This window comes from Sminthopsis crassicaudata, chromosome 1 (assembly GCF_048593235.1).
Source record: "Sminthopsis crassicaudata isolate SCR6 chromosome 1, ASM4859323v1, whole genome shotgun sequence".
Classification (NCBI taxonomy): Eukaryota; Metazoa; Chordata; class Mammalia; order Dasyuromorphia; family Dasyuridae; genus Sminthopsis; species Sminthopsis crassicaudata.
Window position 1 is genome coordinate 608120870 of NC_133617.1, and position 27409 is coordinate 608148278.

The window sequence follows — 27409 nt, forward strand, 5'->3', positions numbered from 1 at the left end:
TGTAAATCCTTTTCTGTCTTTCTGCTGGTTACCAGTTTCATCAGATCAATAAATAATGAACTTCTTCTATGGATAGGGATGTTGGTAGAATTGGAAAGAGTTAATTTTTACTGCCCCCTTAAAAATAAATTATATATGATTCCTTAAAAAGAGACTGAAGTGCTTGTTTGGGGGCATGAACATTCATAGAAATATGAACCATATATGATCTTTGGGGACTAAAGATATGGTTATTTAACAATGTAGGGATTGGCATATAATAAGGGAAAGCATTGAATCTGGAAAGCTCTCCTTTAGTAGCTATGTGATCAGGGACCAAGTCATTTAACCTCTTCACACCTCAGTTTCCTTATCAGTGAAATGGGAAATGAAGATAATGAGTGGTAGTATTTACTTCATGGGAGAAATTATTACATATGTTAAATGTCAGTTTGTCACTTGTTGCTCTGATTCATCAACTCTGGCTGTCATTGCATCCTGAACTCAGAATGAAACTGCATTTCTAATGGTTTTTTAAATTAAATTTTCTATTTTTTATTGTGAACTTAGTCAACACTAAGTACATTGAAACCTTTATCACTGTTAAAATAAAAAATGGCACATGGTCTAATTGTTAAATGGTTCACCCTGAAACCTCACTAAAACTCTTTATATAACATTTTCATGGTTTTCAGATCATATATGTGTAAATAAGAAGATAAAACAAGAGGGGCTTTATTTAAAAAAACAAAGAAACATTTTAATATATGCAGAAAAATTTTACATGAAATTGACCATCATAGATATATAGTTCCTTTTAAAAAGACATATCTCAGGGGCAACTAGGTGGCACAGTGGATAGAGCACCAGCCCTGAAGTCTGGAGGACCTGAGTTCAAATTTGGCCTCAAACACTTTAAGACTTCCTAGCTGTATGACCCTGGGACATACACTTAACCCCAGTTGCCTCAGCAACAAACAAACAAAAGAAATATCTCATTGCATATATGTAAAAGTATGTGTGAGCCTGTGTGTGTGAATTTAACAAGATAGCAATGAAATTGTTGTGTATCCCCTAATATACTATTTTTTTGGTTTTCTACAGTGCATTTTTTTTTTAAATTGTTTTACTGATTTCCTCTTTGGCATACCTATTATTATTCATCAACATGTTCTCTCTAATATTCATAGTTCCTCAAAGTTTTAATTTAGTAGATAGTTACTATCATTATTTCCTTTGACAGGAGAAATATTGATCCTAATTGTTTTTATGAGTATAAAAAACATATTTCTTATAAACATCCATAACTAAAGAAGTATCCTGGCCTAGTTCATTGATTGATATCAAGGGAACTTTTGTTCAAATTGTGCCACAGAAACTAGCTATTTGACTCTAGACTATAATCATCGAATCATTATATACCTCAAACAAATCTTACCTACTAAGTTACAGCCTAACTATAAATTGTACCAATGAAAAACATTTCAACTAGTGAGTTCCTGTTATATTGGAATCAAAGATCTTTTGCCTATCTACCCGTATTACAGTTTAGACAAAAAATGTGAAAATCAAGTCGTCCTTCATATAATCTATTTCCAGTATGTCAGTTTTAGAGAAGTATGTGTAATTAATAATGATTAATGTAGATTGGTACCACATTTTTAAATAACATGAAATTGTGACCATTTTCTGGAATCAAGTATTCATGAAGGTAAAACCCTGGAAATTTTCCATGGCATACATTATTTAATGGATTTTGTTGACCGGGAATGTCTTTGAGTAGTGTTTATGCTGACTGGCAACATGTTTATCTGTCATTATGTAAAACCTTGCCCATGTTATAAATACCACATAAACATGACAGAGTATGTATATGAGAATAGAAAATATATAGGAAATGTACATGAAGAAATTTAACAAAAAAAAAAAGGTTTTAGAAACATTGGTTTTCACCTTGCCCTAAGAAAAAATAACCAATAATTTTGTAAATCAAAAGATTAGCCATTACCTAGTACTTGGTTTATAATACTCGATTTTACCAAGATCCTATTAAGTCAATATCTTCTTCATCAGTAAGAGATTGACTTGTGATGGAGTTTTGTTAAACACATTTCAGCAGTGATGGTATGCAAGTCTTTAGTGATTAAAAGGTGGCAAATGCCTGACCCCATTTGCCAGTTGTGAAGTCAATCCTCTATCCCCCTTTTTTCCCATAGGCAACAAAAACACCAGACTTTTTAGAGAGTGATTTCTTTTTGCTAATATTGGACAAGATTATCCACTTATAAATGTCCTCTTTTGAGTCATAGAAGTGGGTTTGGGAATTTTTGGAGGGGGAAAGAAGGGGAACATTTTATTTGTTTTTCCGACATAGGATCAATTTACATATAAACTAATTGATTGTTGAATAGCTTCCTCACAACTGTCCAGTGTCATGGTATTACTAATCACCAGTGCCTCCAGGCTCCAGAGTGCAATATTCTCAAGCTGTTTGCTTTTTTTGAATTTGAGTTTCTGCCATCTTTAATATATTTAGTCCTGTGCTTTCGGTGCTTGCAATTCCTTCTCAGTCTCAATAGGACCTCCCATGCTGAGAAGTGGATGGGCATTATAGTGACTTGCAAGCAGCTTGGTTACTCACCCCCTAAAGAAAACATACTCAACTCACAACATAGAATCTATATTATAAGAACAGCTATTGATTGGCCTGTTAGGATGGCCTGGACTCCTACTCTACTCCTTTTCCAAATGATTGTTATGAGAGTGAATTTTTTTCTCAATAAAGTGTTTACCTTTTTTTTTTTTTTTTTTCATAGATCAAAAAATATTTTGAACTTGAACCACTTGCACGAGGAAAACGCTGGATTCTACAACCTTGTTCACTAGATGACATGAATGCAATAAAAGACAGCTTCACTCAACTGATACATTTGTTAGAAGAAAAGAACCCTGAACCTGTAAGAATGTGAAAGCTAGAGAAGAAAACCAATTCTTGGAAGGTCCTCGAACCTAGCCTGTTTGTTTCTTGTTTTAATTTTATTTTGGTATCAAAACTATTAACCGCTTTAAAATCCATTTTTTTCCCTGCAAGTATTCCAGATTCTGTTTCATCTCTCTATTCAAATAAATATTCTGTAAGTCAGGTAAATTATCATTGATATTAAAGTCCAAGTACACACTACTGAGAGAGAATTTATTCTCTGTTTACCACTAATTGTTCTGTTCATTGCATGTAGCTTCCTTCTGTTGTTAGGAGAGCCTCCATGATCTGCCCTGTGCTAAAATGGATGGGAGTTGAGTTCATAAATGTCAGATATTTTGTGAAGGACACAAAACTACTCATAGTACCTTGACTTATTTTCCAAAGGGGATCTATAAAATATGTTATATGTAATATGTATACCATAGAATTTTTTATGGACCTCCAGATATTCAGAAGAGATTTAATTTTAGATGCTACCCTCGTGGACTATCTGTTAAGAATGGTCACCAACAGTTCCAATAAATCATCTTATAAGGAAGGAATGCTCTATTGATGCAGGATTGGCTTTGAAGTGTCACTTAATGACAACACAAGTGATTTTGGGGTTGATTACAACTCAAGTCTCATTCTCCAACCACTTTAAAAGCATAGACCATTAATTTTGTGTTTGAATGGGAATATCAAGGCACAAATTCCTATCAAGATGTACAGATTATATTAAGAATGATCTAGACTTGATATCAAAGAGAATGAGAATCTTCATAAAATCAAGCTGCAACAAAATTATCAGTAAGTTGTTTTATTGTTTAGAGTTTCTTTTAAGAAATCTTTAGAAGATTGATAGAAATGAAGGAAATAGCAGTTGTTTTTTTTTAAATAAAACAAAATTATGGAAATGATTAAGAACAGCCAAATGAAACATATGTAAAATTGACAGTGGTTGTCGTGTTAGTGGCAAAGGTTTCAAATAAGGGATCATTTGTATCATTCATTCATAAAGTGCTAATGTATTTTAGTGGTCTGCTAGTGCCTCTCCACAGTAGATGAAGGTCTATCAGTGTTTCTATTATAAACCTCTATTTTCAGAGGTTGACAACTTGGCCTCCACAATTTGCTCTGGGCTAAATGTTAATGCATTTGTTCTTGGCTCAGCTTCAATTTTTGAACTAATTAAAAATTAATCCATTTAATTGAACTTATAGAATTAAAGTGGAATGAAATGTATTGGTTTTCTGGGGGTTGATCCCCTTTTGTCCTCCTGAAACTGAAAACAGATTTCTGGATGGAGGGCTTTTAAAAATTAAATTCTCTAGGCCTTTGGTCAATAATATGGCTTAGGGGCCATAATTTTTTTTTAAATGGATGAACTTTAGAAACCCTTATAATACACCTGAGCAGTAAAAACATGTTCTTACTTTTGTTCAGCATAGACTATCCCCACCCACTGTATCGTAGGACAGGTTGACATAATGCCTCATCACTGCTCCAGAGGACAAACAAACATCAGACCCTTCATGTTATTTGAATGTAGTTTTTGTGGTTTACTAGCATATGTGGGTTTTAATAAAATCATCACCTTTTAAATGTTTGAAAATTTCAACCTTTTTTATGGAATGGATCAAAAAGCTCTGTAGCAAACGAAACCTAATTTTTTGTCCAAGGCGTTCTTTAATATTTTTAATACTGTGTAATATTTGAGCAGCACATACTTTCTATTCTGATGACCAGGATCTCAAGTTCCTGTTTCATCTTGTCCTGTTGTGGTTCACTGTCTTAGAGTAATAAATCTGACCATTAGGGATTGTTTTCCCTGCAAGTTCATTAAATGTAGAATATTGTCTTTTTAAGATACTGTGGTTTAATGCTCTGAAACCATCTGTTAAATGACTTCCGTGTGTGTGTGTGTGTGTGTGTGTGTGTGTGTGTGAAAGAGAGAATGAAAGAGAGAAAGAGAGAGAGAGAATGAAAGAGAGAGAGAGAGAGAAGGAGAGAAAGAGAGAGAGAGAGGGAGAGAGAAGGAGGGAGGGAGTGGGTGTTCATTTGTGCGCCAGTGTTGGGCTTCCTCTCAGACCTACGACTGTCTGCAGTGTCTCAGCCGTCAGAATGAAAACATTATCAATCAGTACCCAACAACAGCTGTTTTTGACAAGTTTCTGTCTGACGCCTAATGCTTTACAACTGTCAATAAGGCTCCTTCTTTGTCTAGCAGTTCAGAGCTTGCTGTCTCACTGCTTCCGTGCTGCATCCTGTCCCTGTAACTCTAGAATTTGCCATATTTTAGAAATCCACATGGGAGAGAGGGAGAGAGACAGAGACAGAGAGAGACAGACAGACAGAGATTCTTATTTGCTATGTAATGTGCCACAGGTGTCTTGGTTTGCATATTCAAGTACTATATAGGAAAAAAGTCTGTGATGTATTACTTCTCTTAGCTTTCATTGTATTTATGAAGTTAACAATTTTTGTACTTTATGAGCTAAAGCAGTTGCCTTTTTGTAATGGCAATTAATTTATATTACAAGAGTTTGTATCTACTGTAGTTTATGGTCTTGATTGCTAGTTAACTGTTATGTTATCCTGTCTTTATACTAAAAATACAAGCATCTATACTTAGAAGTTGACCAATTCTTGTGGACAACTGCCAGGCGGGGGAAACTTGTATTGTCAATGATTTATACATGATTTCCACTATCTTCAAATGAAAATAAACGCTGAGTAGAATTGATGTCCTTAGCCTGCCTCCTTTCAGTTTCAGCTTTTGGAAGCCATGGTTTTCCATTTTGATTTGTGTTGGTTATTGATACAAGGTTCTACAAAATCAGTTCTGCTGTTCTTGGGTTAAAGAACCCTTTGAAGTGATTATGAGGAACTTAAAAGCCAAAATAAGTGCCTTTTCAATTAGTTTGTCTTTGGCAGTAGTTTGCTTTCATTCAAGTCATTTCCTTCAAAATGAGTGAACAAAGTTCAACTTAAGAGTGCTAATGGAAAGTGGCATGCTTCAATCAAAACAGTGTTTTATTATATTTCCTATAAAAACATGTTTCTAGGAATACCTCAATTTGGTGGAAGGAACTACTTCCACCAATGTAAATATACTTTGGAAATAAGTAAATATTTTTAAAGCTATTTTGGGGGATTCCCACATGTGCACTGGTCCTTAAAGAGTGAGAGTACTTTCCAAAAAAAAAGAAAAAAAAAGTAAGAAAAAGGAAAATATCTAATGCAACAGTAAAACATTCCAACCTTCAGGCTGTGTTTGGACTCCAGTGAAATCCAATCCTATCACTTCCTTTTATCTATAGGGAGCATTCGCAATGCTTCCCAATGAAGCAATAGGCTTTCTGAGATCCAGCCCTTGGACAGTGTAACCCACATTCTTAGTTTGGTTTCCAAGGTAGGCAATTACTATTTATCCACTTTGTCACTAAGCAAGTGGGAACAGAATTGTAGAATTTTCAAGTAAATGGGGTTTTCTCTAGGTTCAGACTCCATATTCAGACTTGAATGGAAATCTAATAATCGTGCCTGGTTTCATTCTCTCTATAACTGTAGAGAGCATTTTCATTAACCTCTTGACCCAATGGTACAAATAGAAATGAAAAGGTGTGGGGGTGGGAGGTGGGAATTACCCAAGGGGATTCCTCATTTTGAGTGGATTTGGAGGGGAGGGACCATCTCTATGCAAAGACATTCTAGGGGACATTTAGATTCCCCAACCTTCCCCATCCCCACCCCCCTAGCCACCTCCAAGCTTGGACCTGGGAGGTCTGAAGTTCATGCTGTGAAATGCATTACCACTTCATGATGGGAATTCCTAGCACCAAAGGGTTCACAACTTTTGGCCACCATCAAGTCAGCATGTTAAATGATTTGCATCTTAAGGTTAAGTGTTTAAAACTCTGATGCATAAAGTATCCTATAAGTATACCCTGATCTTCTTCCTACCCTACTTATTTATGAATGGAAGAGAGATCCCTCCTCCCCCTTCCCTGTCCCTTTGAATTAACACCTTAAAAAAAAAATTCTTACATCTACTGTGTCATTAGATATGGAAAATTTGACTCCCCTTGCTGGGAAACAGTCTGTTTGGTTCATCCTCTTCTCCATGATGTGCCTTTCTATAAAATCAACACAAAGTGTTCGAAAGTTATGGACAATCTCTTCAACATGTAGTTTGTTCAACTGAGCAATTTCTTTACTAAATGGTATGTAATAAAAAAATATTTTTTCAAAATGAAGTTCACCTCAATTCCCATGTGATAGGGTTGACCATTTAAAACATGGATCCATTTAAATACATTTCATTCAATGGATTTCGGTTTAGGCAAGGCACCCTATAGTGTCCTGGACTGAATATGCCCTCTTCTCCTGTTCCTCATCCCTGTATTGGGACTTTAGTGGACCACCCTCTATGAATAGTTATTATACTCATGCCATTTATATTACCCTTCTTACTTTTCAAAATACTTTCACGTAAACATTCTATTTGATCTTTTCAACATTCCTATAACAGTAATAGGACAAGTATAATTCTCCTATTTTACAGAAGGTGAAATCAGACATAGATTGCTTAAAATCAACCTGGCAACCTACTACTAACAAATCATCCTGCTATTGCCAGATATTTCCATATTAATGACTCCTTGAGATAGCAGGATGTTCAAAATGATTAGGTTCCTTTTAAACAAGAAAAAAAAACCAATTCTACATAACTTATTAATGAAAATATTTCCTCTAGATCTCAGGGGTAGGAAAACACAAGCTTTTCCAAAGGGCTTCCCCCCCATCAATTTTTAAAGCTTTTCCTTTCCCTCTATTACCCACCAATAATCATTCCCTTTTCATCTGATGTTCTCTCTACTCTGGCCTACTCTTGAAGCTTCATTTAGCTATGTCAGCATTATTCATTTAAACAGCTTCACCCTGATGAAGGAAGTAAGTAAAAGATATTCTTCCCAAGAAGGAAATGCTGACTCCAGCACAATGAAACTGAATCGGCTGAAAGCAGTATTCCAGTAAGTTTAGGGTACTGTGTCCTTCACTCCATTGTTCCTTGTGAAAATTGTCTGTCCCTATATATCCATGAAATATGGAAAAATCACTCCACCGGGAAGATTATTTATATCATAGACAAAACCCAATAAAACCTACAAAATTCAAATGTGAACCTGCCAGATAATTCCCTGAGAGGAGGAAGTTGAATCTGGCACTCACAAAAGCAGACTTGGGGCTCTAGCGACATAGAATCATAGATTGAAAACTGGAAGGGGTCTTGGAGATTTCTACACCCACCACTTCATTTTACTGATGAGGAATTTGTGGCCGAGAAGTTAAGTGCCTTCCTCAAGATCACACAGCTGATATATTAGTGGCAGAACCAGGATCGATAAACATCAGACCAAATGTCCAAAACCTATAAATTGTTGTTGCTTTCCAAATAGCTGAATGACTAAACCTAGAACTGAATGTTTGCAATATCTGAATAAACTTCCCAGACAAACTGCTCAATGGGGTAATTTATTATTTAAATATATCAACAAAGAAAGGACAATGGCCTCTCAAGGGTCCTTGATGCCATTATCATTGGCTAAGGCATTCAGGTGAGGAGAATGTATTCTGAGTAGTTTGCATGTGATGTCATCTGGAAAAACTCTTTAAGGGCACAGTAAGACACAATTGAGTCTGATGTAGCATCAGCTCATTGAGAAATGGGTGCCAGGAAGTCATCTGAGTCAAGAGGCTCGATTTAGAACAGAACGTTTACTGAAAAACCATCCACAGGACTACAGGCTGCCATTTCCCACAATCCACTTCAATTAATAACCCAATTCAAATAATAATAAAATTCAATTATGAAGTTCCTACTATGTACCAGGCACAGGACATCCATGTGGTACAGGGGAAAACACACAGTCAGAATTCAGGTCTTACCTGAAAGACTGACTACTTGAGTGATCTTGGACATATCACTTTACCTCAAAGAGCCTCAATATTCCTCATCTATCAAGTGAAATAGTTGGGCTAGATGGCCTCTGAGCTCCAGATCTGTTACGTACTCTTCTAACCATTGGGGATAAAGAGAGAATCATCATAGAATTATACAACTTTAAAGGTAACATCGCATACTACAGATAAGGAAATAGAAATGAACTCAGAATAGTTTGGGGGATTCAGATAGATCTGGTGCAGAGCATTAATAATTGGGAGAATCAAGAAAAATGCCTTCTAAGAGACTAGCTCTAATTACATTTATCTTTGGATTTCCTCCATTTTGTAGGCAGCTTTGTGGTATGAAATATATACACTGTTCACTTATAGATGGCCCTTAATAAGGATATTCAACAAAAAATCTGTGATCTTTATGAGACACAAGTTATAGCATTTGCATGTAGATCTTACACTGAAAATATGTAGCCCTTAGTCTTTAAAATTGTCCTGTATGTTTTTTTTTTTTAACCTCCTTTTAATTGAATAGTTGTCTTGTATGACCATAGGCTTCTCCTCCCCTGAATTCCTCCCCCGATATCTCAGTGGCTTACAGGGGACCCTGGCTTTTCAGGACACACCAGGGGAGCACTATCTCTGACAGGTCCTGAGTGAAGACTATAGACCTGGTGATGGACAGCACATCTGTGTCTGGAGAGCCACCAGCCTAATGGTGAGAGAGACTCAACGCCGGGAGGGCGGCCGCCAGCAGTTTGAATTTGTTTGGCCATAGCAACTCTTGAAATCAGATGTCAAGGAGGGGTATTGATCTGTGTCAGATGTGGGACTCCCCACCTTGGTGAAGCCCTAGCTCTTGTAAAGCATAAATCTACTTTGAAGGCTGACATCTTCATAAGCTATATATCAGTTAATTAGTTTGAGATCACATTTTTAAGTCTTGAAATTATTTTGTAATTTTTTTGGTCCAAGTTTATTTGCAGCAGCCTCCTATTCCCCAGTTTAAAGCTATCCTTCAACCTTATATTATTTTATATTTCTTCTTGATCCTAAATTATTTCTCTAATTTAGAATTATTTTAAAACTATATTCACAAGCCATTTAACTTCATTAAAACAAAACAAAATAGTAAACTCAAAAAGGAATTTAATGAGTCTATACAACTTTAGGACCCCAATTTTGACTTTTTTTTTCTTTTTACTAAGACAGCTTGGTAAAATTAGGCCCTTTTTATTCTGCTATCTTAACTGTTACACTGGGAACAGAACACAGAGTATTTAGAAGTGGAAAACCAAACTCCACTAATCACCTCCTGTTCCTTTCATCTTCTTTGCATTTGAAGAGGCTTAGTCTCATCCTTCTGTTTGTTGGTCTGACAAACAACCAAGATGTGAAATGTTTCATCAGGGGCCTCCAAAGCAGAGGCCTCATTCACCCTCAGTCATGGCTTCATCTTCTCAAATAATGCTGAGTAAAAGGCTAGTACCATTCATATGTACAGACATGGGGAGCAATCTCCAAACTGAATGGACTCCTGGATTTCTTCAACAATCAGCCAATAGCAGAGTCAGCACTTTGTCAGTGTTTCAGAAAGTTACTTTTTCATTCACACACAAGGACACACACAAATTATTGTTTAAATTTTGTTGTTGTTGTTTTAACGAGGATTGGGAATTTGAAAATATTCCCACCACTACTACTTAAAAAAAAATAATAATAGGCTATACTAAATTGTAGGATTGGTAAAAACTGAAGGGTTTGGCAGGAATTGACCCAGATTTGATCCTGTAATTGAGAATTTCTCCAAAATCTGTGACTCCACTAATCTCATTGTATATAGTTGCTACTCTCTACTGATTCCTGGGCCAGTGGGATAGTTGATCCTTTTATGCAGAAGTATATATAATTCTTTAAGAAGGATCATGACCTTAAATTGAGTCCTCTTTGTTTCTATTCTCATTAATTATAGTTTAGGTTAACTTCTCAAGTATAACAAGAGATCACATTGTCACTCAAAAATTCCTAAAAAGTTTTGAGGTTTTAGTTTTATTTTAGATTAGGGTGAAGTGGGATGTCTTGCTTGTTGATAATATATATATATATTCTATGTCTCTGATATTATGTCAATCCTGAATGGTAAAGTTGCAGATCCAGTTCTCAGAAAAAAAGCTCTTTTCACTAAGATATTTTTAAAAGCAATTTTCTCTAGCCCCCTACTAGTAGTGAGTGGTAGTAGATAGCAATATTTCCCCTGGAGAATTGGGGGCAGCTTACAATATCCAAATGGTAGGCTGATCTGGACCTCATGACACATTATAACAGTTGTTCCAGCAAGGTCACTCCCTTGGGCTTTATTTCATGCTTTTGCGGGGAAATCTTTCTAGATTAAGTGTTTCAAGCTTCACACTATTATACCCACTTTTCATCCTTCCATTCCACAAATAGTTGAAAATTGTCTCTCCAGCTCCTGGTTGTTTTTTCACTCACTGGCAATTAGAGTTGTAGATTAATTAATTTGTAGATTAATTGATTTATTAATTTATAGCTTAATATTTTCTAACCATTCAACATCACAAACTTCTGAAGAGAAGAGACTACATCTTTTTTCTTCAGCACTGAAACAGAAGACTAAAGACCTCGGTTGGAATCTTACCTACTGCTTTCCATCTGAATTATTTTAGGAAGAGTTATTTCAGTTCTCACCTATGAAATGAGAGCTTGTAGCTCCCAATCCTAGGTTCCTTTGGCTATTAGTGGTACAAATTTCTCCACAAGTTGGACTCTCTGTAAATACAATTGACTGATTCAATTTCCTTTTGGAGACTGGTTTTCCAAATTTGCAACAATTAAATGGATTGTTTCATTTTCACAAGTCATGTCATTTTAATAAAGGATTAAGTTCCAAGATTCTTCTGATGGGATAATTGTCTCACCATATTGAGGGGTGTTCATTAAGCACCTGCTCACCAGTGGCATTTCTGCTAGATCAAAAGCAAAACTAGTCCCAATTTCCTAAGACAATGGAAAATCATTATTTTTAATTGACTATGACCTTTATCTACTAAATGTACTTCACAAAACTATCATTTAAGTGGTCTTAAAGGCAAGCATCATTCTGTCTGTTGTTTTCATCCTTCCTCTAACTTGAATACTAGGATTTGGTCACACATTAAATGCCCCAAAAATATTTGTTGTCTGACACAGAGATGCAGCCATGCAGATGTGCAACCATATCTTAAGAACTGCATACACTATGTGTATATGTGGGGGGGGTGGGGTCTGCTAATTCTTGGGATATGTGAGCAAATTAGGGCCTGGAGTACAACAAAGGTAGAGGAATACTAAAGAAACATTCCCTGTGGGAAGTACTTAAGAGTGAAATAAAATGAAAGATTTTTTTAAAAGTAATTTTGATAGAGGTAAAAACGCTAAACAACTCAATAACCAACTATTCAATTTGTGCTACCTATCCTCTATAGGTAATGGATTCAAGATGCAGAATGAGATATGTATTTGGACAGATAAAAATTAGGAGTTCTTTTATTGACTATGCATATTTATTACAAAGATTGGTTTTTTCTTTAAGTTGGGCTAGAGTGGAATGGGGAGAAAATAAACTCTTATTAATTAAAAAAATGAAAAAAAATTTAAGGGGGGAAACAATAGGAAGCACCTAATGTGCTTCACCCAAAAATATCTAAAAAATTCTTTACAAAGCCTTTGAAGAAGAAAACTAAAAATACTATTTGAAGTTGGTGGGAAAATAATTTCTATCTTAATTCAATAAATATTTGAGATTTTCTTATGTTCAAGATTCTCTGTGAGACCCTAGTGGTGATTTAGTTGTAAAAAAAAAAAAAAAAAACATAGCTCCTGCTGTTAAGAAATTACATGAAGGTAGCAATAAAATGCATACAAGATCTCAGCCATACAAGGCAGTAAATACCTATTCATCTTGAGCAATAAAGACTCAGGAAGTTTCTGAATACATATAATATGATAAAATGTAAAAAGCTCCAATGATAGAATCTCAAAACCTGAGTTAGAATCCTTATTCAACTACTTACTATGTGACTAAGCATATTATTGCTTTGGGCCTCAGTTTCCCCATGTGAAAAATACGGAGACTTGATCACCCAGATCTCATCCACCTCCAGATATCACAATCCTGGGAGAAATATATGTTTCTAACTAGACTAAAAAAGGAAGACATTTGAGCTCAGGTTTGCTGAAGTAGGATTTGTATTGGTGAAGATGAGAGAGGAAAGAGCCCATTCCAGAAAGAAGGAACAGTTATAAACACAGTATTTAACATAATTATGTACCAGCATATAAAGCATCTGTTGGAACGCAGGGTTCATGTTTGGGAATAGTGGAAGATAAAGCCCAACAGGTAGGTTTGGGGATCCAATCTGAAAGGCCTTGAATGCCAACCTAAGGGATTTAATTTCATTTGGTTTTTAGTGGGGAGTGCCTAAAATTTTTGAGCAGGGCAATACAATCATAGCATTATTTGAGCATGTTGTGAGTGAGAGCATGTGTAGAATTTCTTGTAATAATTTAAGAATGACTGCAATTGATAAATAGTCAAAGGATATGAACAGACAATTTTCAGATGAAATTGAAACCATTTCTAGTCATATGAAAAGATGCTTCTTTATCACTATTTATCAGAGAAATGGAAATTAAGACAATTCTGAGATACAACTACACATTTCTTAGATTGGCTAAGATGACATGGAAAGATAATGACAAATGTTCGAGGAGACATAGGAAAACTGGGACCCTAATACATTGTTGGTGGAGTTGTGAACTGATCCAACCATTTTGGAGAGCAATATGGAATTAAGCCCAAAGGGCTATCAAACTATGCACACCTTTTGATCTAGCAGTGTTTCTACTGGGCCTATATCCCAAAGAGATCATAAAAAAGGGAAAAGGATGCACATGTGCAAAAATGAATGAGGACAGGAATGGAAGGGAATTCCTGAATGCAGACACAACATATGAAAATTAAGAGAGAGAAAATGTTCACACAACCATGTAAAGAAAAACTTTGAGGACTTTAGAAATTAAAACAATGTATGCCTTCAAAAAAGATATGAAGCATCCCCTTCTGCCTTTTGGGGGAGGGGCAATGGGTGTGGAATGGGGCCTACCATTGTCAGAACTGACTGATGTTTGAATTTGCTTTGCTTTATTGTATTTGTTTGCTACAAAGGATGTAGGGAGGAAGTTGTTTATTGGAAAATGACAGAGATAAAAATGGAGAAAGAAGAGTCATCAAAAAAGCACATTTTTTTAAAAAAAGATAAGCCTGGTAAAAAGGAACTGATGATAATATTATCATAGCCAGAATTGGAAGTCTGAGACAACAATTCAATTTAGTTCTTTAAGAACTTAGTAAATGTCCATTATTTATAATGTACCAAAGATGGAGGTAAAAGAAGAGTCCCTGTTCTCAAAGTTTCTAACCTAACAGAGCCACCATGATGCACACACAAATCTCAGCAGGGCAGCTAGGTGATGCAGTGATATAGTCTATAGTCAAGAAGACCTGAGTTCAGCCCTGAGTCACTCATTAGTGTGAATCTGGGCAAGTCACTCCACCCCATTTGCCTCAGGTCCATTCTCTATAAAATGAGTTAGAAAAGAAATGACAAGCCTTTCCAATATCTCCACCAAGAAACCTCCAAATAGGTGCCACAGAGAGTCAGATATGATTGAAAACAACTGAATAAGAACAAGAATAACAGAAAGACATAGGATTAAATGCCACATGAGCAATACATATTCCAAGCTACATTCTTACTGGAGCAGGACTGACAAACATTGAAGTATAATATGCATTCATTTTATATAATAATATGTATTAATAAAATGTATCATGTGTGAATCTCTAAGCTGAACTCAGAGCATAGCTGGAGTGTCTCTACTGTAGTGACTGGCCAAATTTCTATAATGCCAAATCATTAAGCAAAGTTTCCACCAGCCACACACTGCGGATCCCTCCCTACCCCCAGAGCAATTTCCAAAGAGCAAGCTTCCCTATTATAACTGTCCCAATGACCTTGGAGGGACAAGGTGAAATGATCTCATAAATTTTTAAGACACTCTAAGATTATTTAACTCTATCAGGTTATGAGGAAGAGCCTACATCTTTTATCTCTGAGAAACAGAACAGCTAGACAGCACAGTGAATAGAATGCCAGGTCTGGAGTTAGGAAGTTATCAGTTCAAATCCAGCCTCAAGCACTAGCTGTGTGACCCTAAGCAAGTCACTTAATAGACTCTGCCTCAGTTTCCTTATATGTACAAAATGAGGATTGATAGCAGCACCTACTTCCCAGTACTATCAGGATGAAATGAGAATAGTTGTAAAGGACTTAGTGCAGTACCTGGTACATATAGTTAGCTATGATTGGTGGGAAAAGGAAACAGAGAAAGGCATTTACCCTTTAAAGATAATTAAAACATTAAAAGTATAATGGCTTTTGTTTATGTGTATAGAAGCAGCAGTACTGACTTGAAGGAAGGTTCATTCTCTTGATATGTCTTTGAGACCAAAAGCATGGATCTCTGTAGCTGTCGTGGGGGAAGGCAGTATATGGTCACCCAATAGTACAAAGTCAGTGGGTCCATATGTGCAATGAACAAATGACTGACTCCAGCCTAATTATGATCTAATTGCATATCATAATCCTTTTTTTTAAAGAAAAAGCATAAAAGTTTTAAGAATAAAATGGTATGCATGATAATGAAGTTAGTTATTGTGTGTGTGGTCTAGAGCTGAAAATTTATCACTCAGTAGTGAAATGGGGCAGGTAGGTGCTATAAAGGATGGAGGGCATCTAGGACCCAATTAGTGTGAATAAAGACTTTACCCCCACCATGAGGTTGCATTATTTGAATTCACACTGCATTTTTCTAATGGCTGGGACCAAAGACCATATTTGCATAATTATAACTTGGAATAGTGTGAAGTTGTATACATGCACTGAGGGTGTTGTGTTCAAAGAAGCTAATAAGAAATGTTACTTTGTCAGGAATCTGTTAAATTAATTCTACAACAAACATTAAATAGCTACTGAGTCCATGTGAGGTGCTATTAAAGCAGCACAGTAAACTAACAAGAGTATTCCTCTGAAATCAGAGAATCTGAGTTCAAATCTTGCCTTTGATGCTTCCTACCTATATGATTTTAGGCAAATCGTTTAATTTTCTTTGACTTCAGTTTTCTCATTTGTAAAATGAATATTTGGATGAGATGATCCCTCAGGTATTTTTAATGAAAAATGCCAGAGTTTGGGCTCCTGAAGCTTAATAGGCAGGTACGGCACCTGCACCAATAAGTATTTCAAAATAGGGTGTGAAATGGCAAAGGAAAGACTGAAAATGTCCTCCAAGAAATTGAAGAGGAAAAGCTGAAGAGAGGATTGAGGGACAAGGAGGTAGAGAATGGAAGTGGAGAAAAAATTATCTGTGAAATAAGACCTGAGAGACCTGGATTCAAGTGTTGCCACCAGGAGAAAGTCAATCTCTTGATGCTCTAGGCAACCATTTAAGATTATAACTTGAAGACAAGGCACCAACTTGCATTGGTGGAGGGAGTTTCCTCTCCTGGGAGTTCCCTGTATCAATATAGTTCTTGTCCCCTATCCCTAAGGAGGCAGAAGTTAGAAGGAAAAAGATTACTGTGGGGGGGGGGGGGTGGAGGGGGAGAAAGCAACTTGTAAACCTATTCACTAGGAAAGAAATGTGTCTTAACCAAATGTTACTGATTCACAACCAAAAAACAATGTGTCTGGCCTAACACCTGTTGACTTGCCAATGTGCATTTAACACAACCAAAGGGCCCAGCTGGCCCAAGTGTCAATGCAAAGCAAAGGTAGGGTGCTCAGAATTTTGGAAATGTTGAATTTCAAATGAATGTTCAGGCCCCTGCTCCCAGCAATTAGCACCACCAATAGGATAAGTGTCCCCTTTTTGCCATTAATAGGTTTTCCTGTGACCTCTGAACTACAGTAATACTGTATGGGGCTGGAAAACTAATCAGAGACATTGGAGGTATTAGAACTGTTTATTTCACATTCCTATGTATTTGCTGCCCAATTAACATGATTTACAGCTGAAAAAATAATGTTCTCAGTCAGAGATAAATGGACTACTCGAATTCTGAAGCAAAGGGGAGAGGACTAATAATGTTTATGAAAGTTATCACAAACAAATAGCCATCCAAAGAACATGGAGAGAGAATCTATTTCTCAGAATCCTTCCCATTCTGCTTTCACCATCCAAAGTCTTCCTTGGGCCAGACAATGTGGTGTAATGCCGGACAGGGCAGGGAGTCGGTAAGAAAAGAGTGTCCTGGCTGGCCCCGAGCTAGACTTGATGAAAGTGTGACCCTCCCTGCCCCCACCCCACCAAGGTCTCCAAGGGAAATGGAGTGGTTGAGCTTATTGTTGGCTGAAAACAGGCTTTTTTGGTGACCCCAGCAATCATGTGAAGATTGTAAACCAGTGTTCCTTCTGCTTCTAATACTGATTAACCTCAAAGGAACTTTTGTTTAGTATTTAAAGCAAAAGGCATGTGAGATTTCACTAGGCTGATGTACTACTCTCCATTCAGTCATTTGAGAAATCCTATTGAGATCTCTATGCGACTGCAGACTCCAATCACCACCAGGTTCCATGGAGATCTGGCTTAATGCTAATGCACTAGAGACTTTTTTTTTTGCCTGCTTGATATTGAATGGAAAGGCTTCTGACTTACAGATAAAGTGATAATTGGGGATTGGAGATTTTCATTGAGCCAATGGTATGAGGTTCAGTGACCGTATAGTCTTATTGGTGAAAGGATGAAAATCTGGGTTTGCTTTTTTAGAACTACCACCAATTCAGCATTTTGGGCAAATAGAACTTGGGTAAGTGTCCCACTTTCAGAGGGGAATTGCTTGATCATTCATTAATGTACTTATATCTTTTTTTAAATAAAGCTTTTTAATTTTCAAAAGATATACATGAATTTTATACAACGATCAATTTTGATGGATGTGACTTTTTCCAACAAAGAGATAGCTAAGGCCAATTCCAATGATCTTGTGAAGAAGACAGCCATCTACATCCAGAGAGAGGTTTGTGAGAACTGAGTGTGGATCACAACATAACATTCTCACTTTTTTTGTTGTTGTTCACTTGAATTTTGTTTTCTTATTCATTTTCTTTCCTTGGTGATCTGATTTTTCTTGTTCAGCAAGAGAATCATATAAATATGTTTACGTATATTGGATTTAACATATATTTTAACATGTATAACATATATTGCATTGCCTGCCATTTAGGGGAGGGGGTGGGGGGAAGAAGGGGAAAATCTGGAACACAAGGCTATGCAAGAAGAAATATCTGTGCATATGTTTTGAAAATGAAAAGCTTTAATAAAAAATATATGCATGGATAATTTTTCAACATTAACCCTTGCAAAACCTTGTGTTCCAATTTTCTCCCTTTTCTCCCCTTCCCCCCACTCCCTCCCTTAGATAGCAAATAATCCAGTTTATGTTAAAAATGGTAAAAAAAAAATGTTAAATCCAATATATGCATACATATTTATTACTTATTTTGCTGTCCAAGGAAAATCAAATCAAAGAGAAAAAAAAAGAGAAAGAAAATAAAATGCAAGTAAACAACAACAAAAAGAATGAAAATACTATGTTGTGGTCCACATTCAGTTTCCACAGTTCTCTCTCTGGGAGTAGATGGCTGTCTTTGTCACAAGATCATTGGAACTGGTTTAAATCATCTCGTTGTTGAAAAGAGCCATATCTAATGTACTTATATCTTAACATTTATTAAAAGTCTGCGGTATACATTTGGAAATATAATAAGAAAGTGATTAAAATTAAAAGAGATATCTCATTGCTTATTCCCCAGGAGGTTACCCTTTGTAGGGGGTTCAGTTTTAAAAGTATCTGAAACTGATAACTTGTTCATTAAAACCTGACAACCATAGAGGCAGCAGAGCATAGGGAAAGGAGCACTGGATTGGGTGTGAGTTCCAACTCTGTTGCTAATGATGGGTGTGACCTTGAGCAAGGAAGCCATGTCCCATAGCTGGACCTGTTTCCTCTTCTGTAGCAATGAATAAATCAGATGATATGGTCCCCGAAATCTTGGATCTAACATTCTATGACTTGACCCTTGGAGGTTTTTTATCTCATCTATAATCTTGCAGTCAATATTTGAGTTTCCCTAAAAACTTTTTATCCAAGTGAGCTCCTTTCAGGGAAGCTCAAAAATTGACAGCAAGGTTATGGATGACATCAGGCCCAGGAAAACAGGGAAACTAAATTTTTCATTGGCTTGGCCAGTACAACAAATTCTAAGGTTTGGCATTTTATACCCCAAATGCTCTTTTTTCATTTTTACTGAATCCTTTGGAGAGAAATAATGGTAGGTAGCTATAGAAGCTTTTTGAATATAAGATAGAGAAAAGTGAGGTCAGGGAAAAGGAAGGACTTGACCAAATCCACAACTGGTGGAGAGCTTAGACTTCTCAGGTATATATGCTTATATTTAAGAATATTATGTGTGTGTGTGTGTGTGTGTGTGTGTGTGTGTGTGTGTGTACATATTCATTTGCCTAGGATGAAGCCTAAGGAATTGCTAATGCAGCATTAGGAGTGCTAGCCCTAACATTTTATACATTGTAGACCCCATTCTGTTCCCCAAAAGTCTCAATCATCTTGCATTCTCTGGAAGGAGCACAAACTTTGACCTACTCAAAGAAAAGACTTTACCTAACCTTGCAAATATATCTCAATGTGGAGGGTGAGGTAAGAACCATATCTGAGGAGTCCTTGGAGTAAGTGAAATATTATTATCAGGGAACATTTGAAAGAGAAAGAATAACTCCAGAAGAACGACCTCCCTATATCATCAGGCTCTTTGATTCAAGTTAAAAAAGGTCCATAATCAAGAGCATTTATTAAGCATCTATTTTGTGGAAAGCATTGGAAATTTGGAGATCAGATATGGGTTTGGTTCCTGTTCTCATGGATCTTATGCTCCAGGAAAACAAGATACCATCACATTATAAAGCATAATGACTTAAAAGTACCGGAGAGGAACAAAGCAAGAGGTCTGAGGGGTGACTTTTCCTATAAGGGACATTACTGAGGAAGTCAACAATCGACATGTAAGATACCATTTTCTCTCATACCTTGATGGAGATAGACCTCAGATTTAGAAATAGCAGTGTCCCACCACACCTGCTTCCCCCTCAGTCCTTACAATTATCAAACTATCATTGAGGGAGCAAATCATTATGGAGACAAGGGCCATCTTCATCACACTCTACAACTGCTGCACGTAGGCCAAGAATAATGGGAATACTGGAACTCTGGGAGGGACAAAATCTCCCGTACCATTGGGTCTGCTTCCATCCCAGCCATCATTGGAGGAAGCAATGCCCATAGAGAAGGGCTGGTACAGATTTGGAGTTAGAAATATAACCCAGCATTCTATCCACTGTGCCATCCAGCTGCCCCACTTTGCACACAGTAAGTGATTAATAAGTGTTAATATTCATTTATTCAACTAGGGTATAGGTAAGGCCTCTTGAAAGCCTTGCATGGCACTTAACTTTAGCAATAATAAAATTATAGCTGAAAAGAGCCTTAGAGTGCAAGGATACAAGGTAATTCAACAGAAGAAAAAGGGTATTCCAGGTAAAGAGAAAAATATAAATAAAGGTGTGGATAGTGCATAAGTTTGGGAAAATGCGGCATTTGATAGGGAATGCTAATGACAAAGAGTTGTCCATTGACTGGACAAATGAAAGGAGGGAGTAATATGAGATCAGGCTGCCCCAGGACTGTTCTGGATAGTATAAGGGATACATGAAAAACCAAACCCAAACAAAAAAAACCCTGACTTTGAAGAATTTAGAACTCTAATGATAACTTAGGGACACTAACCAATCAACTTGCATTCAAGTGCCTACTGCACATATGTTCCTGACACTGTTAGGTGCTATAATTACAAAGACCAAAGGATCCTTTCCCTCAAGTATTTTATATTCTATTAGAACAAACAACAGGGAAGAACTAATAAGCAAGTATGCAGTGTCTACTATGTGTCAGGTGCTGAGATAAGAATTGTCTACAAATAGTACTTCACTGGATCCTCACAAAAACCCTGGAAGGTAGGTGCCATTATTAGCCCCATTTTGTAGTTAAAAAAACTGAAGTGGAGAGAGAGATATTCACTCAAGATCACACAACTAGAAAATGGCTGAGGTTAAATTTGAACGTAGGCCTTCTTAACTTTAGGCCCAATGCTCTATCCCCTGAGCCATCTGCTACTTGTAGATGCAAGGTGATTGGGGAAGGAGATGGAGAACTAGAAGTTAGAAGTATATTAGAACAGGTCTTGAAGTCATGAAGGAAGTTGGAATACAGGCGCACATTCCAGACAGGGGACAAGGTACAAAGTGACAGAAATGGGAAATGGAGTTCTGTGTATGAGGAAGAGTAAATGCTCCATACCCAGAGAAAGACATGGCTGTCTCCAAATAGACATTGAAGTATATTCTATCTCTCTCTCTTTCACTCCCTCCTTCTTCCCCCCTCTCTCTGGGTATGGAGCATTTATTCTTTCTTAATTTTAAAAAGCAACAGTAAATGGGCTAGAGTTTGGGTCCAGTCCATAAAGGGCTTTAAATAAGAGGTTTTTATCTTTCTTTTAGAGGTAACAGGGAGCAATTCTGGTTTATTTAAAGAGCTCAGATCAAAGCTGTAAGAAAATCAACATACCAGCCCTGAACAGAGAACTCTCCCGAACAATATATAATTAAGTGACTTAGGTAGGAATGATCTTTTGCTCCCTGATTTTCTCATCTTTCTTTGGATGCCCAATGTCATCTTCCAATTTGAATCATACTTATTTGGGTATAAGTCTCATTCCCCTGCTAGACTGCAAGCACCCTGAAGCCAGGGACTATGTGCTATAATGGGGAGGATCTTAAATTAATGACAAATCTAAAAGAAAAGAAGGTTTAGTGTCTGGTGAGGAACATGTAAGGTCAGTCATAGCAGAATGCCTTGTGGGAAGGATATGGTGATGGTTTCAGTAGGCACTCCTGGGACCCTCTCACAAACAGTGGCTAGACTCCATCTGGGACATTTCCTCTGGCCTATAACCCTTCTTATGTTCACCTTAACCCTTCTAGACATGTCACACCTTCCTATTGGAAGAATTGCCTTTCTTGACAGCAATCCATACAAAGTATGCCTTTAATTGGCAGCCAGACCAGCAACACCAAGCCCAGAGTTTCCAACTTTAAAATAACTTGTAGAGTGATTTTATTTGATGCAGATAGATGGGAAAAAATGTAGTAACCTTTTGTCAATAAGTTGTGCAGAAAACATTTCTCAATCCATGTAAACCCGGAAACTCACTTAACTTTTCCAGATGTGTCCTCCTCCCAGATGGCTGGCCAGGCCTGTGGGGCCAGTGACATTACAGATGGATGGGCTAGCACAACTGTAGGGAGATGAATATTGGTACCTTTGAAGTGATGAGGTGCCTGTTCTCATCTATTAGCCAGAAGGAAAAGCTATTTTCCTCAGGACAGTCGGCACCTCGATTTCCACCTCAATGAGACCATATAATTAGCATTCAGCCCTAACATGGCAAGTGGGTACTAGTTCTGAGTACCCACTAAGTGTCTGAGACACTCATTCTACCACAGAGCATGTAGGAGGCAGCGTCCATGCAAACACCTAACCAATGATTCCCAACTTGTAGAGTGCCACAAATTTTTACTAGTCAGTAAATTTTTTTGCTACCAAAGTCCTTCCTTTTTATACTTTTCTTAAGCTTAAAAAAGGAATTTTTTATCATGTCTCCCAGGTCTCTCTCTTCCCCCTCTTCTGGTCCTTGTCTCTTTAGGGTGAAACGTAATCTATGGAAGAGAATTTAACTATTTGCTCTATTGGAAATTCAATTTGGGTCTGGAAACACTGTTTGAAGCAAACAAAATACCCAAGGGAGTCATCAGTTGTCCCCAGAGAAGATAATCAGCTATTAAAAAGAACAATATTCAAATTCTCCTCATTTCAAGTATTCATCTAAAGAACATTAGAGAATTGTTTAGGATCTATGATTCCCTGTCCCCAAAGACAATAATAAAAATAACTTAAGATTTTCAAAGCACTTTGCCTATGTTATTTCATTTGATTCCTAATAATCCTATGAATAGATGCCATTATTATATCCTGTTTTACTGATAAAGAAAAGAAGTTGTTCTACTCTTAGTCACACAGCTAGCAGGTGTCCAAGAAGGATTTGAAATCCAAACTTTCCTGACTCTACACCCATCTCTCTCAGCTATGCTATGCTATCTCTCCAAAATGTTTCATCTTCTATACTAGATGGGGTGTCTCTGAAGCAAAATAGTTTATATCCAACAGGAACTAAAGGAATGAATAACTAGAGAAAGAGGGAGTACATTAGAAAAGAACAATTCTCTGTGGAGTTAGTTAACCTAATTCCTTGGTGGCACATCTTCCTGAAACAGGTAATTATGCAGCCAGTTTACAGTTTACATCACAGTAATTAAAACTGCCTGGGAGACTGAGGCAGGCAGATCTCTGGAGCTCAGAAATTCTGAGTTTCAATGGACTGTGCTGATTGGTTAGCTGCACTAAGTATGGCATCAGTGTAGTGATCTCCTAATACTGGTGCTTCCCAATCAGGAAGAGATTCCTCTTCCTGAATTCAAATCCCAGCCTTAGACATTTACTAGCTATGCTACCCTGAATGGATCACTCAATTCCATTTGCCTTAATTTCCTCATCTGTAAAATTAGCTAGAAAAGGAAATGGCAAACCACTCTAGTATCTTTACCAAGAAATCCCAAATATGACAACTCTGTGTGATGATCAACTCTGATAGACTTAGCTCTTCTCATCAATATTGTGATGCAAGACAATTCCAATAGACTTGTGATAGAAAATGACATCCATTATCTAGAAAAAGAACCATGAAGATTGAAAATTTTTCACCTTTTTTTTCTTTCTTAAAAGTTTTTTGTTAAGATCTTTCTTTCACTACATGACTAATATAACATCCCTAATATGCAATATAATCTTTTCTCTCATTGCCTTACTCTGTTCTAATCTAGTCATCTCTACCAGGGTACATTCCTGATGATCAATAAGTTGGAAGGATTGATTTGTTAGCTCAGATGTCTGAATCTCTAAGCTGAGTACTATTGATAAGCAGCTGCTTGTTGGCTCTTAATCTTATCATTCCGATATTTAATGATAAAGATTAAGAGCCAACAAGCAGCTGCTTATCAATAGTACTCAGTATTCCAGGTGATTTCAGAATAATATTGCAATTTTTAGGGGTTGTGGTAATAAAAGGGGAACTTTTCCACTTAAACCTGTTTTGGGAATAACTTGAAGACGTATCTTGGGAAGAACAATAGGTTAGAGTAATACACACTTGAAGCCAATATGAAAATATTAGTCTTTGTCACTTAGTCCCTTTGTCACTGGGACCTTGATTCTTCTTTCAAGTGCACTTTTTGCACATATGTATGTACACACACACACATACACACACACACACTCACACTCACACACACACACACACACTTTGTTGTTTAGTCCTTTATGACCTCATTTGGGGTTTTTTCATCCCCCCACTTCATAGTATTTTATTTTTTCCCCAATTACATGTGGAGATACTTTTTCTTAATTACATGAAATGATAGTTTTCAACATTTTTTAAAATTTTATTTAGAATTTTTTTCCACAGTATATATGCATGAGTAATTTTTTAAAATAATATTATCCCTTGTATTCATTTTTCCAAATTATCCTCCCCTCCCTCTACTTCCTCCCCTTGATGACAGGCAATCCCATACCTTTTACATACAACATTTATTTTTTTAAGATTTTGATTTCCAAATTTTTCTCCCTCCCTTTCTTTTCTCTCCCTCCCCAATATAGTAAGTAATCTGATATAGGCTATACATGTGCAGTCATTTTAAACTTGTTTCCATTTAGTCATATAGTGAAAGAAAAATCAATACAAAAGAAAAAACTGAGAAAGAAAAAAAATTAATAATTCTCTCACTGTTGTCTGCTTTGAGTCTTCCCTTTTCCCAATCCATTCTACATGTCACTTTGATATTAACCTTCCAAAGGCACTATTTCATCATGTAACTGCCATGATCAAAAACCTTCATTATTTTTTTCTCAATCTGCCCCATTTTACCTTTCCTATCTGGGTTCACTGTTCTCTTGTACTGCAGCCAAACTTATCAAATACTCACTTATCCTTTGCCACCCCAAATCTGCATGTGTACATCCTTCTTGTATTCTCACCTTTATCTTTTTGTTCACTGCCCAGAAGACTTCCTTTGTCTCCTGCCCATCTAAAATCTGCCCATCCTTCAAGATCCAGCTTAGAGCCCCAAACCTTAAAACCTCCATGTAAAACCTTATCCAGACTTCCCAAGCCTAGTGTGGTCTCATTCCTGTGAACTCCTAAAATGTTAATCTGCTTATTAGATACTGTATTGTATTCAAATTGTCATTGATTTGGAGCTAGAAAGATCATAGGCTCATAGACATAGAGCTAAGAAGGATTTCATAGGCTCTCTAATCCAATACTCTCTTTTTCCAGATAAGGAAACTGAGATGTGAAGAGGGGTTAAGTGAATTGCTTTCAAGGTACAGAAGTAGAAAAGCATCAGAGATATGGATTCAAAGTCTGTATTCTCTTTACTACACCACACTACTTTCTTACTATCTAGTTCAACTGAGTCCTTTTTATAGATGAGCAAATTGGGATTTGGAGAGATTAAAAGGTTTTCCCTAGGCCACATAGGTAGTGAAGAACAAAGACAAATGATGAATGAACCCAGGCCCTCCTTCTCCAAAGTCCAGTGTTTTTCACTGAACCACCTTGCCTTTTTTAGTTATCTTTTTAATGATGAGGCTATAGATTCTTTATTTTTAATTTTAGCAATTTATTTTCTCATATTAAATCCAATATATGCATACAGATTTATACAATTCTCTTGCGGCACAAGAATAATCAAATCAAACCGGAAAAAAAAAAAAACGAGAAAGAAAACAAAATGCAAGCAAACAATAACAGAGAGAATGAGAATGCTATGTTGTGGTCCACACTCTGTTCCCATGGTTCTCTCTCTGGGTACAGATGGCTCTCTTCATCACAAGAGCTTTGGAATTGGCCAGAATCAACTCATTTTGGAAAGAGTCACATCCATCAGAATTGATCATTGTATAATCTTGTTGCCATGTACAATGATCTCCTGGTTCTGCTCATTTCACCTAAGGCTATATATTCTTAATGAATCTGAGTCTTGGGGCCAATGGACCATGTCTTAGCCATAATCATTGCCCCTGCAGGGCACTGTTGGCATTGAATAAAATTGATTTGTATTGCTTAATAGACATCCATCCATTGAGCTTCCCACTCATCCCAATATCCAATTCTAGGATGAGTCCTTATTTCATGGAATTGGACTACTGTCTTAGGGAAAGGGTAACAAAAAATTATTATTCTTTTTAAGAAAAAGGTAATAGGTGACAGAAATTATTCAGGAATGGACTAGGAATCAGGAAGACTGAGCTCTTAATAGCTAGGAAAGTCATTCTGTCTTTGCTTTCTCAACTGTGAAATGGGAATAATAAGGACCTATCTCAGAGGGTTGCCGTGAAGATAAAATGAGATAATATATTTAAAGTTTTTTGGAAACTTTTAAAATATTACACAGTTGTTATTATTATTGTTAAGTGGAATGGGATCAATAAAGGGAGGGTGAGGGAAGAGCAGGGAAAGACTTGTATCCAACCACCAGCTTTTTTGATTTACAAACCTGTCTTCTGACTTAATAACTTGATATTTTGATGCATTTTGAGATTTCATCTGAAAAATGCTACATTAAGGCAACATAAATGCTAACAGGCCTCAAACCATTCCATCTCAGAGTCCCAAGACTAAGGTTGTTTTCTAGTTTGGCAAGTGAACTGAGCTGTATCTTTGTAAGCACTTATATTGAATTGACACAGTAAAGCCTGAATTAATGTCACCCCAGCAGCAATCTGGGAAGTCTGACTGCCCAAGCCTATGGAGGCGCCATAGAGATCCCATGTTTAATTATCATCATTATTGCTAACTATTCTAATTCTCAATTAAACCTGCTACCAGAATGCATGTACATGTTGTCAGAAATCATGGGCTTCATTGATTGGCATGTGTCATCATTCCAAGACATCATAATTACTGCTGTGGCTGCTGCCTAATTCCACTGGCCCAGATTTCCGTTAGTGATTCATTCTTTTCAAATTCTTATGGCATGCAATGATTAGACCAAGGCTCTCCTCTGAGGAAATGTCAGGATCCTGTGAATTTTATGGCTCCTTTCCTATCCAAGAAAAGTTTACTGGCCATGCCCCAAATA

General features: G+C 36.8%; 1 protein-coding gene across 18 annotated transcripts in view; it reads left to right on the forward strand.

Annotated features, from left to right (window-relative positions):
- ARL15 (ARF like GTPase 15) overlaps nt 1-5687 on the forward strand; it is a 574803-nt gene extending 569116 nt beyond the window's left edge. For all 18 annotated transcript variants that reach the window (XM_074282526.1, XM_074282520.1, XM_074282522.1 and 15 more), the window contains one exon: nt 2796-5687. In XM_074282526.1, coding sequence (XP_074138627.1) covers nt 2796-2948 — 153 coding nt within the window. In that variant the 3' untranslated portion in view covers nt 2949-5687. The remainder of the gene's footprint in view (nt 1-2795) is intronic.
- The last annotated feature ends 21722 nt before the right edge of the window (nt 5688-27409 follow it).